Here is a 25,235-nt window from a genome sequence, read left to right as displayed (position 1 = left end):
AGCAAAAAAGTTATTGCGTCTCCACATTTTGAGACCTATAATTTTTCCGTATTTTGGTCCACAGAGTCATGTGAGGTCTTGTTTTTTGCGGGACGAGTTGACGTTTTTTATTGGTAACATTTTCGGACATGTGACAGTTTTTGATCACTTTTTATTCCGATTTTTGTGAGGCAGAATGACCAAAAACCAGCTATTCATGAATTTCTTTTGGGGGAGGCGTTTATACCGTTCCACGTTTGGTAAAATTGATAAAACAGTTTTATTCATCGGGTCAGTACGATTACAGCGATATCACATTCATATAATTTTTTTATGTTTTGGCGCTTTTATACGATAAAAGCTATTTTATAGAAAAAATAATTATTTTGGCATCGCTTTATTCTGAGGACTATAACTTTTTTATTTTTTTGGTTATGATGCTATATGGTGGCTCGTTTTTTGCGGGACAAGATGACGTTTTCAGCGGTACCATGGTTATTTATATCTGTCTTTTTGATCACGCGTTTATTTCACTTTTTGTTCGGCGGTATGATAATAAAGCGTTGTTTTTTGGCTCGTTTTTTTTTTTTCTTACGGTGTTCAGTGAAGGGGTTAACTAGTGGGACAGTTTTATAGGTTGGGTCGTTACGGATGCGGTGATACTACATTTGTGTACTTTTATTGTTTTTTTTAGATAAAGAAATGTATTTATGGGAATAATATATATATTTTTTCTTTATTTAGGAATTTTTTTTTATTATTTTTTTTTTACACACGTGGAAATTTTTTTTTTTAAACTTTTTTACTTTGTCCCAGGGAGGGACATCACAGATCGCCGATCTGATAGTTTGCATAGCACTCTGTCAGATCGGCGATCTCAATCACAGCACTGCAGGCTTACCAGCGCCTGCACGGCACCCGGAAGTACTCCCTGCAGGACCCGGATGCAGCCCCGCGGCCATTTTGGATCCGGGGCCTGCAGGGAGGAGACGCTCGGTACAAGGTGAGTACATTCCCTTGTACCGATCGTCTCAGGGAAGCCCGCAGGGAGCCCCCTTCCTGCGCGATGCTTCCCTGTACCGCCGGTACACCGCGATCATGTTTGATTGCGGTGTGCCGGGGGTTAATGTGCCGGGGGCGGTCCGTGACCGCTCCTGGCACATAGTGCCGGATGTCAGCTGCGATAGGCAGCTGACACCCGGCCGCGATCGGCCGCGCTCCCCCCGTGAACGCGGCCGATCGCTATGACGTACTATCCCGTCACTGGGAATTAAGTCCCAGGTCACCTTGACGGGATAGTACATCATATGGGATTAAGGGGTTAATATCCACATACGGTGACTTGCGGAAGTATTCACCCCTGTCTTTTTATCTATTTTCCTACATTACAACCTGTGTTTAAATATTTTTATAATCTGATTTGTGTGGGATGCATTAGCACTAAATAGTAAAGAGAGTTGCTGACGTGAGACAAAGGTAGGCATAAATTAAGTTTCTTGCTATGAAGCCTCTAGAAGTTTCTGATGCAAGAAATTACAGTACCTTCAAAAGTCACATGCTTTTGTTACATGTGAACGGAAGTCCCCCTGTGTGCAATCTAAGTGTCACATGGTCTGTTAGTAACATGGTCTGTTAGTACATACACAACTTTTCTGAGTGGTCAAAGAGGCCATTATCATCAAATGGAAAGAACATGGTACCACAACAAACCTGCCAAGACATGGCCGCCCGCCAAAACTCTCAGACGGGACAAGGAGAGTGTTCATCAGGAGGCAGAACAGAGATCAGGAGCTGCTGAGTTTCCAAGAAGAGACTGGAGTATCTGTCCATATAACCAAAATAAGCCGTACTCTCCACAGAGGTGGCCTTTATGGAACAGTGGGCAGAAAAAAGCCTTTACTTCCAAAAATTGTATGGGTCGTTTTGAGTTTGCCAAGAGATGTTGGAGACTCCCCAAATGTATGAAAGGAGTTGCTGTGGTCAGATGAGACCAAAATTTAACTTTTTGTCCACAAAGGTAAATGCTATATCTGGCTACAAACCAACAAGGCTTATCACCCTAAGAACTGCCACCACCATCCCCACAGTGAAACATGGTGGTGGCAGCATCATGCAATTGGGATGTTTTTCGGCAGCAGGGAAAGGGAAAATGGTCTGAGTTGAGGGAAAGATGAATGGTTCGAAATACAGGGATATTTTTGAGCAAAACCTATTTCAGTCTGTCAGTGATTTGAGACTGGTACGGAGGTTCACTTTCCAAAAAGACAAAGCCACAAGTACTACTGCTAAAGTAACACTCAGGTGGTTTAAGGGGCAATGTATAAATGTTTTGGAGTGGCCCAATCAAAGCTCAAACCTTATTCCAATTGAGAATCTGTGGTCAGACTTGAAGATTGCTATTAACCAGAGGAAACCATCTAAATGAAGGAGCTGGAGCAGTTTTGCCTTGAGGAATGTGCAAATATTCCAGTGGTAAGATGCAGAAAGCTCATAGAGACTTAGCCAAAGTGACTTGCAGCTGTAATTGCCGCAAAAGGAGGCTCTACAATGTACTGACTTTAGAGGGGTGAATAGTTATGCACACTGAAGTTTCCAGTTATTTTGTCCTATTTGTTGTTTGCTTCACAATAAAAAGAAAACCAAATGTTCACAGTTGTAGACAAGATCTTTACATGAACACCATGATACAAACCTGAAATAAAACAGTAGAATTCCACAATGTGAAGTAATAAAACATGAAAGATGCCGGGGGGGGGGGGTGAATATTTTTGCAATTCACTGTAGGCTGCCAGATTCTTACATGACTTATTTTATGGGATTGGGCCCTTTCTGTGCATCTGAACAGTCTAGGAGTGCAGTATTTCCGCATCATGTTGTACTTATACATCACCAGTATTAAAGAAATTCACTTGCCTCAATTTATTGTAATGCATCTACATGGTTCTATATAAAAAGTGATCATGCTTATGGCAGCATCAATTGTGTATACAGTGCACACATTGTTTAAAGAAAAGTTCCAACTTTAACCAGATTAGAAATATCTTGAATATCTGTTGCTTATTCTAATGTAATGATGATATTTTGTCATTACATGTGGACAATTACTGCTAGCATGTAGGGCTTCAAGGAGTTTCAAGGGTTTTTCATTGATGATGCATCTTTAGGGTATTGGCATCTGGATTTTCTTGTGTTAGCTACTTTGAAGGGACCACAGTTCTGTCCCTTTGTTTTTCTGACCTTCAAGATTTGAAGATCAGTAAATGTCCCCTATACTTAGATTAGACCATTATGGAAAATGCCTAAAAAAACCTTCTTCAGATATTGCATTAGTCTATGCCTGATGATGAGACCTGAATAGTCTCGAAAGCTTGCAATTTGTTACCATCTTTTCAGTTAGCCATTAAAAGGTATCAGCCACTGAGGATCCTCAAATCTAAATAATTTTCTATCTACTGTCTAACACAGTACAAAGATATATATCTTTCCTGGAAGAAAAACTTTTAGCATTTTATATTTTGTTCAAATTTAAGATTGAACAAATGAGAGCTAGTGGTTAGTATTGTAGCTTAGTATTTAAATGTGTTGATCCACTTTTTAATTTTAAATTTATAATGTCCTTTTACTGCAAGTTTTGCATTTTGACATATGACTTTGTTAATAGGATTTGGAACTTTTTCAACGTAAGCTTGATGTTCTGGGTACTGACATTGAGACTTCTGAGGTGTACCAGTATGAATACGCATCACAAGAAGCCTTTAAAACCATTAAGAACTTCAATGCTCTGCTGCAAACTTTGCAAATTGAAGAAAAAGACCTGAAAGAACTACAAGAACTTTTGGAGACTACAGTGGTTGACTTCTCAATTTTAAACAAGTACGTGTTATCTATTTTTTTGCAGTTGATTTTCCAAGGTTAAAGAGACCTGTTACCAGTTTTTTGGCTTATAAACTATGCCCATCACCTTTAACATCATAAGAAAGAGGATCCTGCAACCCCTCAGACCTGCCCCTGTGCACATCAGAAAAAGTGTTTTATACTTGTCCTGCACTGTATGTAAATTGTGCGGTCCGGTCCGTTGGGTGTTTCCAAATTATGATCAAAGCCGCCTCTGTCCCTTCCAACGCCAACTCTTCTAACTGCATATGAGTGGATGACGTCTCTCTGTTACCTACATAGTGCCCAAAGTCTCACAGCTGTGCAGTGAAATCAGAGAGCTCACTGTGCCCTATAAAACAAGTCAGTGATTCCTCTGCACAGGTGGGAGACTTCAGGCACTACGTGGATGATGGGGAAACGTCTTCCACTTACATGCAGTTAGAAGATGCAGCGTTTCAAGAGTCACGCAGCAGCAAAGTTTGAAGGCACTGTACGGCACAATTTACAAACAGCACAGCACAAATATAAAACACTTTTTCTGACTTATGCCGGGAACGTGTGAGGATATAAAGGGGTCGCAGGATCCTCATTCTTATGATCTTAAAGGTGATGAGCATAATTTGTAAGTGACAAAACTAGTGGAAGGTTCCTGTTATGATCTGGTGGCCTAAGAGCAGCACGAGACGTACTCTGGAGAAGGTGGTACCTGTACTGACCGCAGACCCTGAACTTAACACCGCAACTAGAAGTAGCCGTGGAATGTACCTAGCGCTCCCTAGACATCTCGACACAGCCGGAGGACTAATTACCCCTAGAGATAGAAAAGGGAAACCTATCTTGCCTCAGAGAAAATCCCCAAAGGATAGACAGCCCCCCACAAATATTGACTGTGAGAGGAGAGGGAAAAAACATACACAGACTGAAATGAGAATTTATCAAAGGAGGCCACTTCTAGCTAAATAGAAAGGATAGGACAGAGTACTATGCGGTCAGTATTAAAACATTAGAAAATATCCACCACAGAAAATACAAAATCTCCACAGCTAACTAAAGATATGGAGGGTATATCTGCATCTCCAGAGATACCAGCTTGGCTAAACAAATCCTTATACAGACCAAGCTGGACAAGACAAAAACATGGAAAAGAACTGAACAATAAGGCCACAGCATGTGGACAGCAAAAATCAAGGCCAGAACTTATCTTTGTTGAAATTAACTGCAAAGCAGAAGAGACCAGGCAGGGATGTGAATCCTCCAGGAACAATGGACAACTGGCACTGACTAAAGGGTGAAGCAAGACTAAATAGCCCAGTCAAAATTGCAAAAAGTGAACACACCTGATAAATGCTGCGATTCAGAGACAGCAGCGCTACCACTTACAACCACCGGAGGGAGCCCAAGAGCAGAATTCACAACAGGTTCCCTTTAAAAATAAAATTGGTAGCAGGTGAAAATGTAATAAAATACATTTAAAGACGGAAAATGTCCTATGAATTAAGGCAAAGAGCATAGTATTAGTGAGAAATGAGGTATGGATGATATAAAGTGAAAAGAATGGACTCTCACCTTTAGGGGTTGTATAACACAGGGCACCAATGTAAGGTATTGCGATGAGGTGTATCCCTCCTAGTGAACCGCTGGCATCTCCTTCAGTTCAGAGCTCAGTGGCCAACAATTAGCATCCGCGTAATCATGTAAAGATAAAACATGACTTTTAATGAGAATCAATAAAAATTATAAGAATAAAAACATGCCAAAGAAAAATGGGGGAGAAGAGGAGGTAGACACGAGAGGGGGGGTGGAGATAAAAGGACACGGGCTACTCGATTCAAGCTGTAAAGCTCTTAGTCCTGTAGCCCTGACAATGAGTGTGTCCAAATGATTTGCATATATAGCAAACATATATATACAAATCATTCGGACACACTCATTGTCAGGACTAAGAGCTTTACAGCTTGAAACGTGTAGACCCATATCCTTTTATCTCCAACCCCCTATCCCATGTCTACCTCCCCTTCTCCCCCATTTTTGCTTGCCATGTTTTTGTTCTTATAATTTAATTTTTTTTCTCAATAAAAGTCATGTTTTGTCTCTGCATAATTAAGCGGATGCTGGAATTCCCTTGTTTTTCCTCTGCTTGTTGCCCAGCTGCCGGTCTGGAGTACACACACCGCATTCTTTAGATGGAGACCTCAATTGTGCTGCTCCCGGTGAGCTGAATAATCTCTCCCCTTCCCCCTTTTTTTCATTCATACTGCTCCGAAAGGCAACCACCATCAGATAAAAAAAAGTGTTTAAACATGGCTAAAAAGCATTTTTTCCATTTTTAATAAAAACGTTTTTATATGATGGTGGTTGCCTTCTGGAGTGCCAGATTACATTGTTCCCTCACTTCTACTAAAATAAAAAAATAATAATATTCACCTATCTAATCACTGAAACCTCCAGTGCCGATGCTCAGGTGGTCCCTGACAAACTTTGTTTTCTTCTCTGATGCGATGACATGGCATACATTCACTTTACCTCCGCAGCCAATTGCTGGCCTCAACAGTGATGGTGGCATATATGAATGAGACTTCTGGGGCCAGTGTTTGACCACAGCGGTGCTGTGAACTGCTGTTGTTCTAGACTAAAGATGGGAAAATAGTCTAATGTTGAAGTCCAGTTGGTGAAGTGTTTTTTAGTAGTTATCATGAGTATTTCTGCTACTATTTGCTCTATCTGTCACAGCTGTGATGATCTGCTGCAGAAACTTGGTCTTGTATGGCAACATGTCGACTCAATCCTTCAAGAGCAGGACATATGGAAGAAGGAGTTGTGGCAAAATATGAATACAGATGAATTGTACAAAAAAACAACGAAACATCTAATCCTTTTGCAGTCTTTTCCCCGAGAGGTCCAAGAATGGGACGTATACAAGAAAGCCTTGGAAATTGTCAATATCATGCATGTAAGTTGTTTTTTTCTCTTAAATTTTGTTAATGGAATGTTTTTTTCCTTTGTGAATTCTATGTACTATAAACAATACTTATTTCACTTTTCGCAAATGTTCCAGGGGACGTCTGCCTAATATTTCATGATGTAGCTTTAGTGGTTATCTGAAAATCGTGCAGGGGTGTAGTCTCCCACAGAATTTATCAGCAGTCAATGACCTTAGAGCAGCCGGAAATGTTATTTATGCCTTTTTTAAGTATGAATTATACCTGGTATTATTGGTCTCTTTTCTATTTCTAATACATCACAGAACAGATAAAAGGCTTTTAATGGCAAGAACTATAATATCTAAATGTCATTCATAAGAAAGTATACAGAATTAGAACTCAGCCACATATAAATCCAAAACTGGATAAAACAAAAACTCCCCAACAATATATATGAAAATCCGGAAAAAGGAGTCATAGAGTTGTCTTTAGAGGTACAAAATGACATGTTTATTTAATAACCATAAATATAAGGAATGCTAATATTTAAGTATACATACAGAATCATACAGAGTAATACTGTGAATAATGGAAAACGGGTAGACAAAATCCACAGGTCGTACCTACAGTGTACGCCTAGAGAGTCCGGGTAAACACAATGAGTAAGTGGCCATACCAACTTACTGATCCCACCCACAATATGTGTAAAATAAAGGGCTATCAGTTAATAAGAGACCGGACCTCACCCATGTTAGGGTACCGTCACACATTGAAATTTTCATCGCTGCGACGGCACGATCCGTGACGTCGCAGCGATCGTATGAATATCGCTCCAGCGTCGTAGACTGCGGTCACACGTTGCAATCACGGCGCTGGAGCGATGCCGAAGTCCCCGGGTAACCAGGGTAAACATCGGGTAACTAAGCGCAGGGCCGCGCTTAGTAACCCGATGTTTACCCTGGTTACCAGCGTAAACGTAAAAAAACAAACCGTACATGCTCACCCGTCGGTGTCCTTCAGGTCCCTTGCCGTCTGCTTCCTGCTCTGAGTGCAGCCGTACCGTGAGAGCAGAGCGCAGCACCGCTGTGATCTGCTCTCACTTTCCGGCCGGCACTCAGAGCAGGAAGCAGACGGCAAGGGACCTGAAGGACACCGACGGGTGAGCATGTACGGTTTGTTTTTTTACGTTTACGCTTGTAACCAGGGTAAACATCGGGTTACTAAGCGCGGCCCTGCGCTTAGTTACCCGATGTTTACCCTGGTTACAAGCGAAGACATCGCTGGATCGCTGTCACACACAACGATCCAGCGATGTCAGCGGGTGATCAAGCGACGAAAGAAAGTTCCATACGATCTGCTACGACGTACGATTCTCAGCAGGATCCCTGATCGCTGCTGCGTGTCAGACACTGCGATATCGTAACGATATCGCTAGAACGTCACGAATCGTAACGTCGTAGCGATGGAAATTTCAATGTGTGACGGTACCCTTAGACGTGGTATGAACCTGTGGGGTTGGCGGTTCCCACCAAGTGGTATGGCCACTTACTCATTGTGTTTACCCGGACTCTCTAGGCGTACACTGTAGGTACGACCTGTGGATTTTGTCTACCCGTTTTCCATTATTCACAGTATTACTCTGTATGATTCTGTATGTATACTTAAATATTAGCATTCCTTATATTTATGGTTGTTAAATAAACATGTCATTTTGTACCTCTAAAGACAACTCTATGACTCCTTTTTCCGGATTTTCATATTCATAAGAAAGTGTATGAGTAAGACTCTTATGAGCCGTACTTTTATGTTAACGCCAAGGTAAAATGCTTTCAGTGGTTATTTTTTTTAAGAAAAACTTACGGTATTTGAATGTGTTCTTTATTATAGGAATGTTATTCAGTCTATACTGTACAAAAATCATTTTCCTTTAATATTCTAGATGACCTTGCCATTAATAGAAGACCTTAGTAATCCTGCAATGAGGACAAGACACTGGAACCAACTTGTCCGCCAAACAGGAGGATTGCTTCGCGTTACTGCAGATACTTTAAAGGCGATGACCCTGGGTGATTTACTTTCTATGGACCTGCAGAGTATGTTATCCAAATAACTATTTTCATTAAGTTCATTTACAAAAATACCAAATAGTAAGATATTTTTATGTGAAAGTGTTTTTGCTAACCTCTTGATTAGTTGGGCTTCAGGTGATGGCCATTTCATAATTGTAAATGCTATATTCACAGCCAAACTATAATAATGACTGCTACTTCATTGCTGGTAGTTGTACACACTAGCAGCGAGCAGTATGTGCCAGGTAAGGGGCATCTGGACGATATCTACAAACTTTGTAAACTCTCTAGAGGCTTAAAGAGAACCTGTCACCATGAATGTGCTGTCCAATCTGCAGTCACGATGTTATAGAGCAAAGGGAGCTAAGATTGATTTATAGTTTTGTGAGAAAAGATTCAGTAGAACCTGTGGTTTCATCATTTATACAAAAGAAAAGAAACAGGGTTTTTGTACTGTTTTGACCAGTTGAAAAAAAGATTGATTTCAGTAGGAGAAACAAAATAATAATCTTGCACTTAAGATGCCTTTTAATGGTTTTAATAGCTTTTAAGATTCCTGGGAAATTCACATGCTCTTCCAATGTGCTATACTTAATTCTGTGCACCATATGTCCAACTGGGGCTTTCTCTATTGGAGACACAGGACAAAATCTGAAAGCAAGGATTAGGTATCATACCACACAATTATTGACAAAAACCCATCTACCTGTTGCTAAATGTTTTAGGGGTCAAAAAGACACAAAATAACCAATATGAAAGTTGTCATATTAAAAGGGAACTTCAAATCACAAAAAAACGTAAGGGTCTGGGAATATAAATTTATCTTACAGCTGCAGGAACCTTTCCTTGCAACCAGTAAAAATGTCCGTTTATAATGACCATGGACAAGGTAAAGATCCCCAATTCACATCAGGACTACAAGATACCAGGTACTTTCAGCTGCATCACATCTAATGTGGTGTACTTAATTATTTGTACTAAATGTCCAACTGGGGGTCTGTTTATAGGGGAGACAGGGCAAAAGCTTAGAACAAGGATGAATTCTCACCGCCACACAATAAGAGAAAAAATAATGGATCTACTTGTGGCAATACATTTTTGTCTCCCGATCATAGCATTATGGACATGAAATTACTTGTATTAAAAGGTAACTTCAAATCTCAGACAGAGGAATCTGGGAATATAAGCTAATGATGACCTTTGATACTCTCAGTGCAGGAATGAATGTGTCGCATGGATTTATGTCTTTTTACATCAACTAAGGAATTTGCTCCTCAGAGCATGTGGGGTCACCATAAACAGTACCAGACCCAGACCAGAGGACAATAAAACGTTCACACTCCTTATTTATGAACTGTACCAATATTTATGGACATAAGAGTTTATCACTCGCATAATGGTAATTCTGCTTCACGTCACCTGTCTATGGCATTTTCCTGTGCTGTGTTGTGAATAAATATGTGATTCTTCAGAATTTCTATTAGTCTATGCCTGTTGAAGAGACCTGAGTAGTCTCGAAAACTTGCAATTTGTTACCATCTTTTCAGTTAGCCATTAAAAGGTATCAACCACTGAGGACTCTCAATTCTAAATATTTTTCTATCCACTGGCTAACACGGTACCAAGATATATATCTTTCTTGTATCTAAGCTGATACACACAAAGGAGTCAATCCCCAAGCTCAGTTTGTTTGTTTTTTTAAATGTTCATCTATTATGTCATGTCTCTCCTCTTTTTGTGTATATATTTGTGTTTCTGTTATACTATGCCTAATTAGTCTCAAAAGTTTGTTTTGTAACATGGTATAACTACAAGATTATTATTTTGTTTCTCCTACTGAGGGCAATCAATCTTTCATTATTTATACCTGTTCTTTCTGTGATTTTCAATTCAGTGGCTGACAGCTTTCTTTGTATAAGTGTGCATATTGAGATAGCTTTCAAACACTGATAGGTCCACTGGTCCAAAAAATCCCAGAAAGAGCAGAGGATTAAAGAAAGAAAATGCAAGTTATATTGAATTGGAATCAGCTCACCCTGCTCTATAACATGCCTGCAGATTGGGTTGCACTTTCTTGGTGCCTGTTTCCCCATAACATTTTATTTTCTTAAATCCAGCACGTATAATTGAATATAGTTGGATCTCTTCCAAAAACATACGTATTTTGTGTTTAATGTAAAGAAAATTACAAATCACTCTGGTGTTACTGGATTTGTAATTTGCACTGCAAGATAATCATGAGAAAGCATAGTTAAAACCACTTGTTTCATGATTATCTTGCTGTTTAAATAGGTTGCCAATCACCCTATGAACGAGCAAAATCATCAGGTGAAATGATCTTTTATGCGGCATGAAAGATCATCGCTCTTGGCGGTGCACCATCCTATGTAAATAAACTTGTGCTATCGTAAACAATGACAGCTTATGCGCACTGAGTGGTCTAGTATAGATCATTCAGTGCACATCATTTACTTTATCTGCCAATCTCCGACCTTATTGTGGCAACGGCCCGTCTGGGTAAAGGGACCCTATTTGTGGTGGCAAAGTTAGTAATGCATATTATGTTAGTAATAACACAGATAATTTTCATTGCCATTGTATATTAGAACACACAGAAGATGTAAGGACAATTGTACAGAGAGCAATGCTAGAAGTGACAATTGAAAGCTCCTTGAAGAACTGTGAAGAAGTTTGGCTTAGTAGAATATTTGACCTTGGTCCTCACAGCCGAGTCATCTCACCCAGAGCTGAAAATGAGGTATTGTCTGAGAAAAGCATATTTAATATCAACTTAAAGGGCTATTCTCATGTTATTAAATTGATTCAGTTAGTATGGCGATAAGCGATTTTGCAATTGTCTCGCTTTTTCTAGGTGTCCATAATGGGCAATTTATTTTGTGTAAGATACAAGATCAAATTTTCTTTCTTGTTGTTTCATTTTTGAACAAATGTTTTCAAAAGGATTTACCAAATGTAAATTTCTCCAAATGAAACCTTGGACATTAATCAAACCAATTATGGCATAAGACCATGAGGATCTCCTCTTTGTAGGGTTCTAGAAAGGGCATAGCTACAAGATCTTTTACCTCTCATGTTCCCTTGATCTAAAGTCTGTAAATAAACTATTTTAGGAACTTGCCAGTTCTGTGTCTGGCAGTCACTACACCAGAGGAGATGTAAGCAGGAATTTAACAACTGGAAAAGGCAGCCGAAGGCTTAGCAGGCAATCAGACCGTGGTTTTCTCCTTTCCAAAAAGGCAGGCAGAGGAAGCACAGTGTCCTTATATGAGTCTTTGAAACATATAGAGGTAAGGTAGATGAATGTAAGAGTTGTATTCTTTTTTTCATTGGCTGTCACCTTACAACATAGATCTTCTTTGACAAGATAGAAGCATATTCTTTTAAGACATAAATTAAATTAGAGTGGGTCTAACTGCCAAATTCCTTCGCCTCCCCACTTGTTCATGTCCTTCATTTTCTCATTGCTTTATGCCTTTCTGTTGTTCTCAATTTCTGCCAAATAAATGCATTTGTGTTTTAGGACCTACTGAATATATTTTGGCAAAACATAATAAATGATTTATTCTTTTATTGTGCCCTGCTTATATTAAAAAAATAATTTAAAATGCATTTATTCCATATTAAGTTTTACTTTGCAATGAAATGCTTGATAGGTAAATATATGACCTGTTACTGTGGAGTATTGTTACCATACTGGCTTAACAACATACAAGCATATGCTGTCTGTTGAATAATAATTTACTGCAACTTGTTACAGTATACTGATATTCCTCGTTGATCGATAACTATGTGAATATACCACTAGGAGTTTGGTAAAGTTCTGCTCATCAGAAATACAGAAGCTATATTTGAGGAACTGGAACATCATCAGTTGGTGTTGATAAGTATACAACCCTATGCAGAAGCTGGATCCTTCCTTGATGATGTGACAAAATGGCAAAAGAAGTTGCAAGTCATTGAGACTGCTGTCCACCTATGGCTGTCTGTTCAGGAGAAATGGACTCAGATGGAAGAGGTTTTTAATTTTCATCCTTTGTCTTATTATTTATTAAGGTTAATTGAATTGAAAACCCATTCCCAACATTGGGCAGTATGTACCAGTATGTGCCATTTTGCTGTGAGTTCCTGAAAATGGATCGGTATGTTTAGGTGATTGTGAAGGCACATGTGTTCTACCCTCACAATCACTGCTGGGAGCCCTGCTTAACTGATAGCCAAGCTCCTGCTGTAACAGCCAATTTAACCCTCTATAAATGCCACAATTGCTTATAATAATCATAACATTTAAAGTGGTGAGAGAATGGGGGCTTCCTATCCCTAAAATCATTGGCACGACCATGACTCAATCACAAGGAGTTGCTGGTTGTCAGGGTAACCATAATGCCTTCAGAATATGCCATGTTTAGTGGCCTGTTAGGCCCTGCCATAAGCACGTGCCTGAGCTGAAAGTTATCAGTCATCTGAATTTTGCCTCCTAGATATGTTTTAGGAGACTACTTTAACGTAGTCTGTGTTATATCTGTAACTTAATATAAAGCATGTTATTAAAGTGTAAAACAAAATATACACTGTTCTCCACTATGTGAGGTAGTAACTATTGCAACACTACAACTCTCAGCAAGCAGAAGAGAAACAGCTTGGTAAATACATGTATGGTATATTTTTCTTTTATGGTATATACAGCTCTGGCAAAAATTAAGAGACCACCACATCAAAACCCTGTCATGGGCAGCCCAATCTCCAGATCTGAACCCCATTGAGAACCTCTGGAATGTATTCAAGAGGATCATGGATAGTCACAAGCCATCAAACAAAGAAGAACTGCTTACATTTTTGCGCCAGAAGCAGTGTGAAAGACTGGTGGAAAGCATGCCAAGACGCATGAAAGCTGTTTTTAAAAATCATGGTTATTCCACAAAGTATTGATTTCTGATCTCTTCCTGAGTTAAATCATTAGTATTGTTGTTTCTAAATGATTATGAACTTGTTTTCTTCGCGTTATTTGAGGTCTGAAAGCACTGTTTTTTTTGTAATTTTGACCATTTCTCCTTTTCAGAAAAAAAAATACAAAATGAATTGCTTGGAAATTTGGAGACATGTTGTCAGAAGTTTATAGAATAAAAGAACAATTTACATTTTACTCAAAATATACCTATAAAGAGAAAAAACAGACAAACTGAACATTTTGCAGTGGTCTCTTAATTTTTGCCAGAGCTGTATTTACTATCTATCTATCTATCTATCTATCTATCTATCTATCTATCTATCTATCTATCTATCTATCTATCTATCTATCTATCTATCTATCTATCTATGTATCTATCTATCTATCTATCTATCTATCTATCTATCTATCTATCTATCTATCCCATATCTGTCTATTTATCACATATCTATCTATCTGTCTATCTATCTATCTATCTATCTATCTATCTATCTATCTATCTATCTATTTATCCCATATCTATCTATCTATCTATCTATCTATCTGTCTGTCTGTCCTCGTCCCAAAATATGTCGTACATGTGGTCTATAACCTGATGCGCTCCAAGCACTATGGAACTATATAAAATTAGTATTTTTTTATTCTGTTACTTTACTTTCCACAGGCTTTCTCTACATTAGCATTCCGCATAGCCATGCCCAGAGAAGCCAATTTGTTTGCTGATGTACATCACCATTTTTGCCGGTTAATGAAGTCAGTTGAGGAGAATCCAAACATATTGCAGAACTGCACACGTAGAGGTGAGTGGGTTAACCCATCTTGTCTGTTAATCCTTTTTTTAGAAAATTGGACCCAAAAGATCCCTGTAATGGTAAAAAGCAAAGACAGATAAAACTCATTCTCTTCTGCTCCAGCACCAGCTCCTTTCTGTGTTTTAGCTGCAGCGGTGACATTTCGTCAACAGCCCACATCACTGCTGCAGTCAATCACAGTGATGACACAAACCGTTGAGCCCACTGATTGTCTGCAGAGGTGATGCGTATTGTCAACGTGCCGTTACCGCTGCAGCCGAAACTCAGAGTCCAGAGAAACAGTGGCAAGCCAGGGCTAAAGTGGGGGAGAGGTGAGTACTCTTAGGGGTTGCGGATCGCACTAAATATAAATTATGATAAAGTGCGATTGCCACCCAGGGTCCACCTTGCAGTGATGGAAAACCGCAGCTAGTGAGCAATGGCGGAACACACAGCGATAGCTAGCTCGCACTGAGTTGCACGTCACTCAGTGTATAACACACAAGCATATGTCACTCGCACACAGCAACAGAATAGATGCTCTACAATAGAGCTGTGTCACTCGCACACAGTAATGGAAAGGATGCTCTGGAGTAAGGCTGTGTCACTTGCACACAGTAACAGAGCAAGTATGGCGCTAAACATGATCCCTGTTAACCTCACAGGAGAACACAACCCTCACAGGGGCACATGAACTCCTCTCCGGAGGTGCCAAAATTCTAAAGGCTATACGCCTGCCCTGAATTCACTCAAACTCCTCTCCGGAGGTGCCAGAATTCTAAAGGCTATATGCCTGCCCTGAGCACATGCAGACAAGTCCACACTACCCTTATGTTTGTATAAATGATCTTAGCACATCGGCGTGTGCTCCAGAGGACCTTTTATATGTTCTGCTTAAGTCCAGTCAGACAGGACCTTGATTGAGGATCAATCTGGAACTGCCACATCACCCGAGCAGCTGAAGATCGACCACCAATGAGAGGTCGCCACCTCACGAGCATGTTTAGTAGGGTGATTTCTGGACTAAAGTGTTGTGAATTCTGCTCTTGGGCTCCCGCCGGTGGTTATAAGTGGTAGCGCTGCTGTCTCTGGATCGCAGCATTCATCAGGTGTGTCCACTTTTTGCAAATCTGACTGGGCTATTTAGTCTTGCTTGACCCTTTAGTCAGTGCCAGTTGTCCATTGTTCCTGGAGGATTCACATCCCTGCCTGGTCTCTCCTGCTTTGCTGTTCATTTCAACAAAGATAAGTTCTGGCCTTGATTTTTGCTGTCCACATGCTGTGGGCTTATTGTTCAGTTCTTTTTCATGTTTTTGTCTTGTCCAGCTTGGTCTGTATAAGGATTTGTTTAGCCAAGCTGGTATCTCTGGAGATGCAGATATACCCTCCATATCTTTAGTTAGATGTGGAGATTTTGTATTTTCTGTGGTGGATATTTTCTAGTGTTTTAATACTGACCGCATAGTACTCTGTCCTATCCTTTCTATTTAGCTAGAAGTGGCCTCCTTTGCTAAATTCTGATTTCAGTCTGTGTATGTTTTTTCCCTCTCCTCTCACAGTCAATATTTGTGGGGGGCTGTCTATCCTTTGGGGATTTTCTCTGAGGCAAGATAGTTTTCCCTTTTCTATCTCTAGGGGTAATTAGTCCTCCGGCTGTGTCGAGATGTCTAGGGAGCGCTAGGTACATTCCACGGCTACTTCTAGTTGCGGTGTTAAGTTCAGGGTCTGCGGTCAGTACAGGTACCACCTTCTCCAGGGTACGTCTCATGCTGTTCCTAGGCCACCAGATCATAACACTAAAGGTACCTTCACACTAAGTGACGCTGCAGCGATATCGACAACGATGCCGATCGCTGCAGCGTCGCTGTGTGGTTGCTGGAGAGCTGTCACACAGACAGCTCTCCAGCGACCAACGATGCCGAAGTCCCCTGGTAACCAGGGTAAACATCGGGTTACTAAGCGCAGGGCCGCGCTTAGTAACCCGATGTTTACCCTGGTTACCAGTGTAAATGTAAAAAAACCCAAACACTTCATACTTACATTCCGGTGCCTGTCGCGTCCGCTTCCCTGCACTGTGTGAGCGCCGGCCCTAAAGCACAGCGGTGACGTCACCGCTGTGCTTTGCCTTACGGCCGGCACTGACACAGTCAGTGCAGGAAGCTCTGAGCAGCAGTGCGGACGCCGGGGGACGTGACAGACATCAGAAGGTGAGTATGTAGTGTTTTTTTTTTTACTTTTACAATGGTAATCAGGGTAAATATCGGGTTACTAAGCGCGGCCCTGCGCTTAGTAACCCGATATTTACCCTGGTTACCATTGTAAAACATTGCTGGCATCGTTGCTTTTGCTGTCAAACACGACGATACACGCCGATCTGACGACCAAATAAAGTTCTGGACTTTCAGCAACGACCAGCGATATCACAGCAGGATCCAGATCGCTGCGGCGTGTCAAACACAACGATATCGCTATCCAGGACGCTGCAACGTCACGGATCGCTATCGTTATCGTTGCAAAGTCGCTTAGTGTGAAGGTACCTTTAGCCTCTAAAACGCCTGTTCGCTGCTGCCTATTGCTAGTTACTATAGCTTTGGCTGGAGAGCCAGCAGTAACCAAGCGAACAGCACAAGTCTTGGCAAGATGTTGAGACCGACGTCTTTGCTGAGCAGCTCCCACTGCGGCTGAAGCAGAATGGGAGACCGCAGAGGCAGACATGGCTTGGGATCTACCCTGTGCAATGGGAGAATCCAGGCGCCTAAGGCCCCTTTCACACATCATTTTTGTTGCTGTCAGTCACAATCCGTTGGTTCAAAGGATTGAGGGATCCGTCGCAGATTGTGAAAAACTGATGCGACGGATTCGTTTTTTCTACGGATCCAACTAGCGTATCTGGCTAATTGGATTGGAGCATGCTCAGTTAAAAAAAATGTAATCCGTCGCCAGATTCCGCCATTTGACGGATCTGGCGCCATAGGCTTCCATTCTAGCAAACGACGTAGCCAAAAAAATTACTATGTCCGTCGTCTCCGGCCACCGGACAAACAATTTTCGACAGATTTGGCGAACGACGGCTGAATCCGTCGCTAATACAAGTCTATGAGAAAAAAACGGATCCGGCGGCATCAGTCGCCGGATCTGTTTTTTTCCAAATTCGACAGATTGCGACTGATGGCAAAAAACTGATGTGTGAAAGGGGCCTAACAAGTACTTTCTGTCTTTGTTATTTTACATTACAGGAAAAGTTTTGATAGCCACCTATTTTAAAAGTGTAAAACCCCTTTAAAGGGAAATATGTGATAAGGATCTTCTACTCTGAACACCATTGTATAGTTTACATGAAAAATATTCTACATGTAAAGTTGAACAACATCAGTTTATTAATTTACTAATGACTTCAAATATCTATAATCTATAAATTATAAAAAGTATAGACAATATTCTTGTAGTCTAACGCATCAGCAGCACAGATCTCTTGCATTCTGAGAGTCTTACTTTCACACATCAGGTTTTTTGTTTCAGGCAGAATCCGGCTGGTTTTGTAGTCTAACGCATCAGCAGCACAGATCTCTTGCATTCTGAGAGTCTTACTTTCACACATCAGGTTTTTTGTTTCAGGCAGAATCCGGCTGGTTTCACACTTGCGTTTTTTGCCGCTGCGTTTTAGCGCTAAAAAACGCATGCGTTTTTTTTCTATACTTAACATTAAAAACGCATGCATTTTTTTGCATGCGTTTTGATGCGTTTTTGGCAACGCATGCGTTTTTTTATGCTTGCGCTTTGTTGCAGAAATGCAACTTGTAGTAATTTCTAGCGGCGTTTTTTTGCCGCAAAAAACCGCATGCGTTTTTTTGCGGCAAAAAATTGTATTGCTGTCTATGTAAACGCATGCGTTTTTAAGCACATGCGTTTGCATGCGTTTTTAAACACATGCGTTTCTATAGAAAAACACAAGAAAACACAAGAAAAAACAAGGTTAGGGTTAGGGTTAGGATCCCTAGGGTTACGGTTAGGGTTACGGTTAGGATCCCTAGTAACCCTAGGGATCCTAACCCTAACCCTTAGGGTTAGGGTTAGGATCCTAACACTTAGGGTTAGGGTTAGGATCCCTAGGGTTAGGGTTAGGATCCCTAGGGTTAGGGTTAGGGTTAGGATCCCTAGGGTTAGGGTTAGGATCCCTAGTGTTAGGGTTAGGGTTAGGATCCCTAGGCTAACTCTTAGGGTTAGGATCCTAACCCTTAGGGTTAGGGTTAGGATCCCTAGGGTTAGGGTTAGGGTTAGGATCCCTAAGGTTAGGGTTAGGGTTAGGATCCCTAGAGTTACTAGGGATCCTAACCCTAACCCTAACCCTAGCTATTTCTGTTTATAGGGGGTTTTCTAGTTGATTTTGATGATTGGCAGCTGTCACACACTTCTCATCATGCGTTTCAAAAACGCAAAGGCAGGAAAAAACGCTTGTAAACGCGTCAAAACGCCACGTTTTTTTACCACATGCAAAAACGCATGCGTCTAAAAAACCCAGCGTTTAAACATGTTTACATGCGTTTTTGCACCAAATGCGTTTGCGTTAAAAACGCTGCGTTTTTAAACGCAAATGTGATGTTTCAAAAAACGGATCCGTTGGAAATAGTGTAAAAACTGATGCAACGGATACGTTTTTCTGCCGGATCTGGTTTTTATTGTTAGTATGTGGTTTACATTGACTTCCTGGAAAAGGAGAGAGAGAGAAACCCGGAATCGGAGGCCGGATTCATCTTTTCACATGCCCGTTTCACACGTTTTTGGCCGGTTCCGTCGCTGTGCGCTTTTTTCGCCGGACGAAAAAACGTTCATCTGGACATTTTCTCCGTCCGCTGGAAACGACTATTTGGACGGATCCGGAAAAAAGCGGATGAAACGTCTGGCCATCAGGCACAATCCGGCACTAATACAACTCTATGAGAAAAAAACGGATCTAGCGCAAAAAAAAACCCGGATCAGTTTTTTTCAAAACTTGCCGGATTGTGCCTGAAACAAAAAACCTAATGTGTGAAAGTAGCCTTAGACGTATCTGGTTACAGAAGAGCTGTCAGTTTGGAGGTCAGGCTACCAAGCTCATTAATGCAGATATCTATGAAAGGAGAAAAAAAGAAAAAAAAAATAGAGAGAGAAAGCACTTCATGAGCATATTAATATTACATTGTCACAAGCAATCACAGGTGACAAGTATGAGGTCTTAACATTTTTTTCTGCATCTGTTTGTAGGCAAGAATCTTTTGGTGTACTAATACTAAAGATCTTATATATGGTACAAAATTCACAAGAACTGAAAAATCAATGTCACTTATAGATAATACTGTATATTTTGCATTTGTGTATTGTTGTATTGTATATATGTATACTCATATTTATGTTTACCTTCCATATATTATATTTCTTGTAATCTATTGGTATAATATAGCCATTATTTATTGTTCAAAAACAAAGTCTCTTTAATGTTCAGCATACTCACAAAACGGAAAACAAATGGTATCCTCTGTATAGCAGCCGGGAAACAAGACAGTCCGAATCTGAGACCGGTGGCTGTGGGCGACTGCACCACCGTGTACGCTAAGGGGTGCCAGACGTTTTGGCTCTGCTTGGCTCCATGTAACTTCACACAGGCTGAAGCTTTGCAGAGCCTCCAGCTCTGCAGTTTGCAAGCCAAGACTTACACACCCAACCTTCTGCTTCAGGGTTTTTACAAGGAACCTGTTGCCATAGGTCACTTGTAAGACCTGGCTTGGAGGAAGCAGACTGCCCCACTACCATCCTGTAGTCCGCTTCAAAAATAAAAGCCCATGGCGGGTTTTCTTAAATCTGCCTTGGGCAAATAACTTGTCCAAGACCAACTCTTACTTTTATTTTGCACTCTTTGTGAATGTTTTTCCCAGCAATATGCGCTCCTGAAGGATGATGATGGAACTCGATATTCTGATTCAAAGATGATTTTTATTTCAAACTAAAATACAACCGGTTTCGACTTCTTAGAGTCTTCCTCAGGTATAATGTCATGCATATAAACAGATCTATCTGAACACATTTTATAGCAGATATCCCTGCATGTCAATTTGGGTGGGGGCTGACAGATTTTTCTTTTTTTTTTTTTTTTTTTTTTCTCTTCCCACACAAGGAAGAAAAAAAAGTGTTAAAAAATTCCACACTGAAAAAAAAAAAAAAAAAAAAATGTACCCACAAATTCTTCACTAAAATGATTTTTTCTTTTTTAAAAACACTATAAATATAATTATGCTATATATAAAATTTATTTGAAAATGTTATTAAACATACTAAAATGTGATTTCTTACTAAAATGTAAAATCCTACAAACATATACATAATAACAAAAAAAAAACAAAAAACAAAAAAAAACAACAAAAAAAAACAACTCCCTTTTTTCATATTGGGACTATTTCCAAATGCCAAATACAAATTTTCGAAATTTCATTCATATCAAAACTGAAAAAACTAATATGCAATTTTGTACCTGTCAATTTATTTGCTTTGTACATCATATACCTTCTATAACATCATTTAATCCATCTGGGTATAATGTACCCAGACGGAAGATCCAATATGATTCTTTCCAGTTTAACTTTTGTACTCTATTAGTACAATTCACAGGTATTTGCTCCAACGGGGTTACAGAAATATTGAATGTTTTGTTATGCTTCAAACATAAATGCCGGGATAAGCTCTATTTTAACAAAACGGATGCTTCCAAACCGGGTATTTATCGATGTGGTTCCCGAAAATGTTGTACCTGTAAAATTATCACCCATATGACTCATCACATCACGTCGTATAGTACGGGTGAAACCATAGCAATCACACAAAAACTAACATGTGACAGTGATTTTGTGATATATGTTATTACCTGTGCTTGTGGCCTGCAATACGTGGGTCGGACTATTCAGTCCTTACGATCACGTATGAATGGCCACAGACACAATACTAAAAATGGCTTTTTAAAACAGAGCTTATCCCGGCATTTATGTTTGAAGCATAACAAAACATTCAATATTTCTGTAACCCCGTTGGAGCAAATACCTGTGAATTGTACTAATAGAGTACAAAAGTTAAACTGGAAAGAATCATATTGGATCTTCCGTCTGGGTACATTATACCCAGATGGATTAAATGATGTTATAGAAGGTATATGATGTACAAAGCAAATACATTGACAGGTACAAAATTGCATATTAGTTTTTTCAGTTTTGATATGAATGAAATTTCGAAAATTTGTATTTGGCATTTGGAAATAGTCCCAATATGAAAAAAGGGAGTTGTTTTTTTTTTTTTTGTTTTGTTTTTTTTGTTATTATGTATATGTTTGTAGGATTTTACATTTTAGTATGAAATCACATTTTAGTATGTTTAATAACATTTTAAAAGAAATTTTATATATAGCATAATTATATTTATAGTGTTTTTAGAAAAGAAAAAATCATTTTAGTGAAGAATTTGTGGGTACATTTTTTTTTTTTTCAGTGTGGAATTTTTTAACACTTTTTTTTCTTCCTTGTGTGGGAAGAGAAAAAAAAAAAAAAAAAAAGAAAAATCTGTCAGCCCCCACCCAAAATTGACATGCAGGGATATCTGCTATAAAATGTGTTCAGATAGACCTGTTTATATGCATGACATTATACCTGAGGAAGACTCTAAGAAGTCGAAACCGGTTGTATTTTAGTTTGAAATAAAAATCATCTTTGAATCAGAATATCGAGTTCCATCATCATCCTTCAGGAGCGCATATTGCTGGGAAAAACATTCACAAAGAGTTATCGCCTATGAAAGCACTGTTCAGTGCGCTCATCAGTTCCCAGATCTTTGCAGCAAACTGAGTGGAAAGAGGAATGGAGTGATCCATGGATTGGATCTATACACAGTATATCAAGACACTAAAAAGGTGAGTGGATTCACACTGAGTACACACCTTTGGAAACTAACTACTACACTCAGAAGTCTGCGCTTCCCATTTTTCTCCCTATAATCCCCTCTTGTTTTACATTTATTTTGCACTGCAATCACAGCTATGCCTGTGACTGCAATGCACTCCCGTGGCATCAATAAACTTCTGTGCGCATCCTGGGGGACACATAACGACCCTCACATATAACACCGGTCACTGCCTCACAGCTGACAGAGAGTTTGTATTGATCCCCATACATATTCTTCTGTCATATCTGATTTTTAGCAAAAATAACTCCAACCCCATTTTTTTCTTTTTAAATATTTTTAATGATCCTTTATTTACTTTGATTATTTAGTAAAATTTCTTACAAATTTTTGCCTGCATGTGGCCTCTGACACTCATTTATTTTGGGTTACATGTGCCTCTCATATACCATCCTCTTTTTTTTTTACACATTGACACAAACCATCACAAGTGAGAAGTATGAGGTATTTACATATTTTTCAGTATCTGTCTGCAGAAAAGAAGCTTTCAGTGTACTAATACTGAAGATGTTGTATAACATAAAATTCACAAGAACTGTAAATTCTTTTTGAGATGATTAGTGTTACTTTTAGATAATGTAATATTTTTATTTTGTTTTACTAGGCTTGCAGTCTCTTCTAGAGATGCTGAACTATAAACTTGAACGTTGTCAAAGAGCTGTCCGCCTTCACTTAGAACAGAAGCGACAGCTTTTTCCAAGACTCTATTTTTTATCCGTGGAAGATACACTCAACATTGTGTGTTATGGTACGTATTCATGTCATATAAAGTGTTTTTATTTATTTATTTATAACTATATATTATTTTATGTGGCAACAGCATGTTTGTATCAACATGAATGTATCACATCCACAAGCTGGTACAGCATTTTTGGAAACCCAATTAACCTATGCTTATTTTTTTAAGTAAGAGTAAGACCAGGTTCAGATGAGCTTACTTCACGGTCTGTACACAGACCACAATACCTGAATTTGCTGCAGGTCTCTTGACCTGAACTTACAACCTCATAGACACATATAAGGCTTTAAGTTCAGGTCGGCATTGCCGCCTCTAGACTGGGCATAGGGGTCCATATGGACTTGGAATCATGTTCGTGTGAATCTAAGGCTATCTTCACTTCAGTTTTGTCCTGCAGCCGGCGTGCATTCCATGAAGGCCTCCATTAAAAAATTTGAAACTGAAATCAAGGATGAACGGGAGTGAAAAAAGAGATAATCAGTGACCTACCCAAAATATGTCTGAAGCATGTATTTATTTATTATGCTTTTCATATATAGTGCTATCTTATTCCGCAGCACTTTACATACATTATCATCGCTGTCCCCGATGGGGCTCACAATCTAAATTCCCTATCAATATGTCTTTGGAGTTTGGGAGGAAACTGAAGAACCTGGAGGAAACCCACGCAAATACGGGGAGAACATACAAACTCCTTGCAGATATTGTCCTTGGTGGGGATTTGAACCCGGGACCCCAGTGTTGCAAGGCTGCAGTGCTAACCAGTAGAGATGAGTGAACTTGTTCGGAAAAGGTTTGCCAATCTCAAAGTTGGCATGAACCTTGCACATTCGGATTCATTTTCGGATTCCCAAGCATTTTCCTCAAAATCAACAAAATTCAGCCAAAGTTCTGTAAATGATTGCGTTTTCCCTAATGCTTTTGTTAGGACTTTGGCTAGGATAGTGGTGCTGTATGATGAGCGGGTGGACGTGTTTGATGAGGTGGGGAGAGGTCAGAGGAGCGGCGGACTCATTTTCTTTTTTAATTAACTTAATGTGTGGAGATTCCAGCAGCCAATCAGGGAGCAGAAAACAACCACAATTTCCAGACACAAGGCTTGTGCCATTGGCTGCCGAAGTCACATGTTCCTCTCCACATAAAAAGCGGATATGTACCTTCTGGCGTGAACAATGCCGGTCTTGATGAATCAGGGCCAATATGTTTAGAAATTAATATGATTTTGGCAAATATCAATTTTGAAGTCAGTAGTTGTTAGTTGCTTAATGCCAATGCTGTTTATACTGGATGGAATGATAATTCTTCTCACAATGAGAGAAACCTTTTATCCCAAGCCTCCAGGTACTTCTAAATTTTAACTGACAATAAAGCCAATCTGTCTGTGATCTAATATCAGTGGTTTATTGTTCCGAGCAGCATGATCTTTATCAAACTGCACATATTTTATTCCTTCTGTGAGCTTTCCCAGCATCTAATTCTCTCTCGCTTTCAAGCTTGAACATAAATAAAGCATCAGAGGCATCTCGGGTCACACCGGAGTTACATATGTTAATTTGTAATTCAGGATATTCCCTCCTCAGTATTTGCAGCAAATTCCAGCTAGCTTTTTCTGTTGGATCCCAACATCAAACCTTACATATGCACAAACAACAGCTGATGGTGTTAGCGGGGTAGCAGAATGCCTCAGCTTGTTCACAGCGGTGATGTGTCAGTCACAATACTTTATCTTTCAATCTAATGTGATTATCAACAATAGGATTCTGCCAATTACTATTCCATCTTTCTAAAGTTATTACAAACAATGGGGCATCATTCCAGTATATTACTGCTGGAATATCATTATAATAAGCATACCTTATTCATTTTCTACCTGCATGAAGCTGAGTATCTGTTTAATTTAAATTGATTTATTACAATATG

The 25,235-nt window shown here is 39.7% G+C and overlaps 1 protein-coding gene across 1 annotated transcript in view; it reads left to right on the top strand.

Moving 5' to 3' along the window:
• Window positions 1-25,235, top strand: part of LOC143817709 (uncharacterized) — a 281,558-nt gene that overhangs the window by 224,061 nt on the left and 32,262 nt on the right. Inside the window, exons 27-34 of the mRNA XM_077299196.1 lie at window positions 3,641-3,852; window positions 6,586-6,805; window positions 8,716-8,869; window positions 11,452-11,603; window positions 11,977-12,153; window positions 12,672-12,881; window positions 14,476-14,611; window positions 23,181-23,324. Of these exons, the coding sequence (XP_077155311.1) occupies window positions 3,641-3,852; window positions 6,586-6,805; window positions 8,716-8,869; window positions 11,452-11,603; window positions 11,977-12,153; window positions 12,672-12,881; window positions 14,476-14,611; window positions 23,181-23,324 (1,405 nt within the window). The remainder of the gene's footprint in view (window positions 1-3,640; window positions 3,853-6,585; window positions 6,806-8,715; window positions 8,870-11,451; window positions 11,604-11,976; window positions 12,154-12,671; window positions 12,882-14,475; window positions 14,612-23,180; window positions 23,325-25,235) is intronic.

The sequence above is a fragment of the Ranitomeya variabilis genome, chromosome 3 (genome assembly GCF_051348905.1).
Source record: "Ranitomeya variabilis isolate aRanVar5 chromosome 3, aRanVar5.hap1, whole genome shotgun sequence".
Taxonomy (NCBI): Eukaryota; Metazoa; Chordata; class Amphibia; order Anura; family Dendrobatidae; genus Ranitomeya; species Ranitomeya variabilis.
Note: the sequence above shows the minus strand (reverse complement) of the source record. Positions and strands in the feature narration are given on the sequence as shown.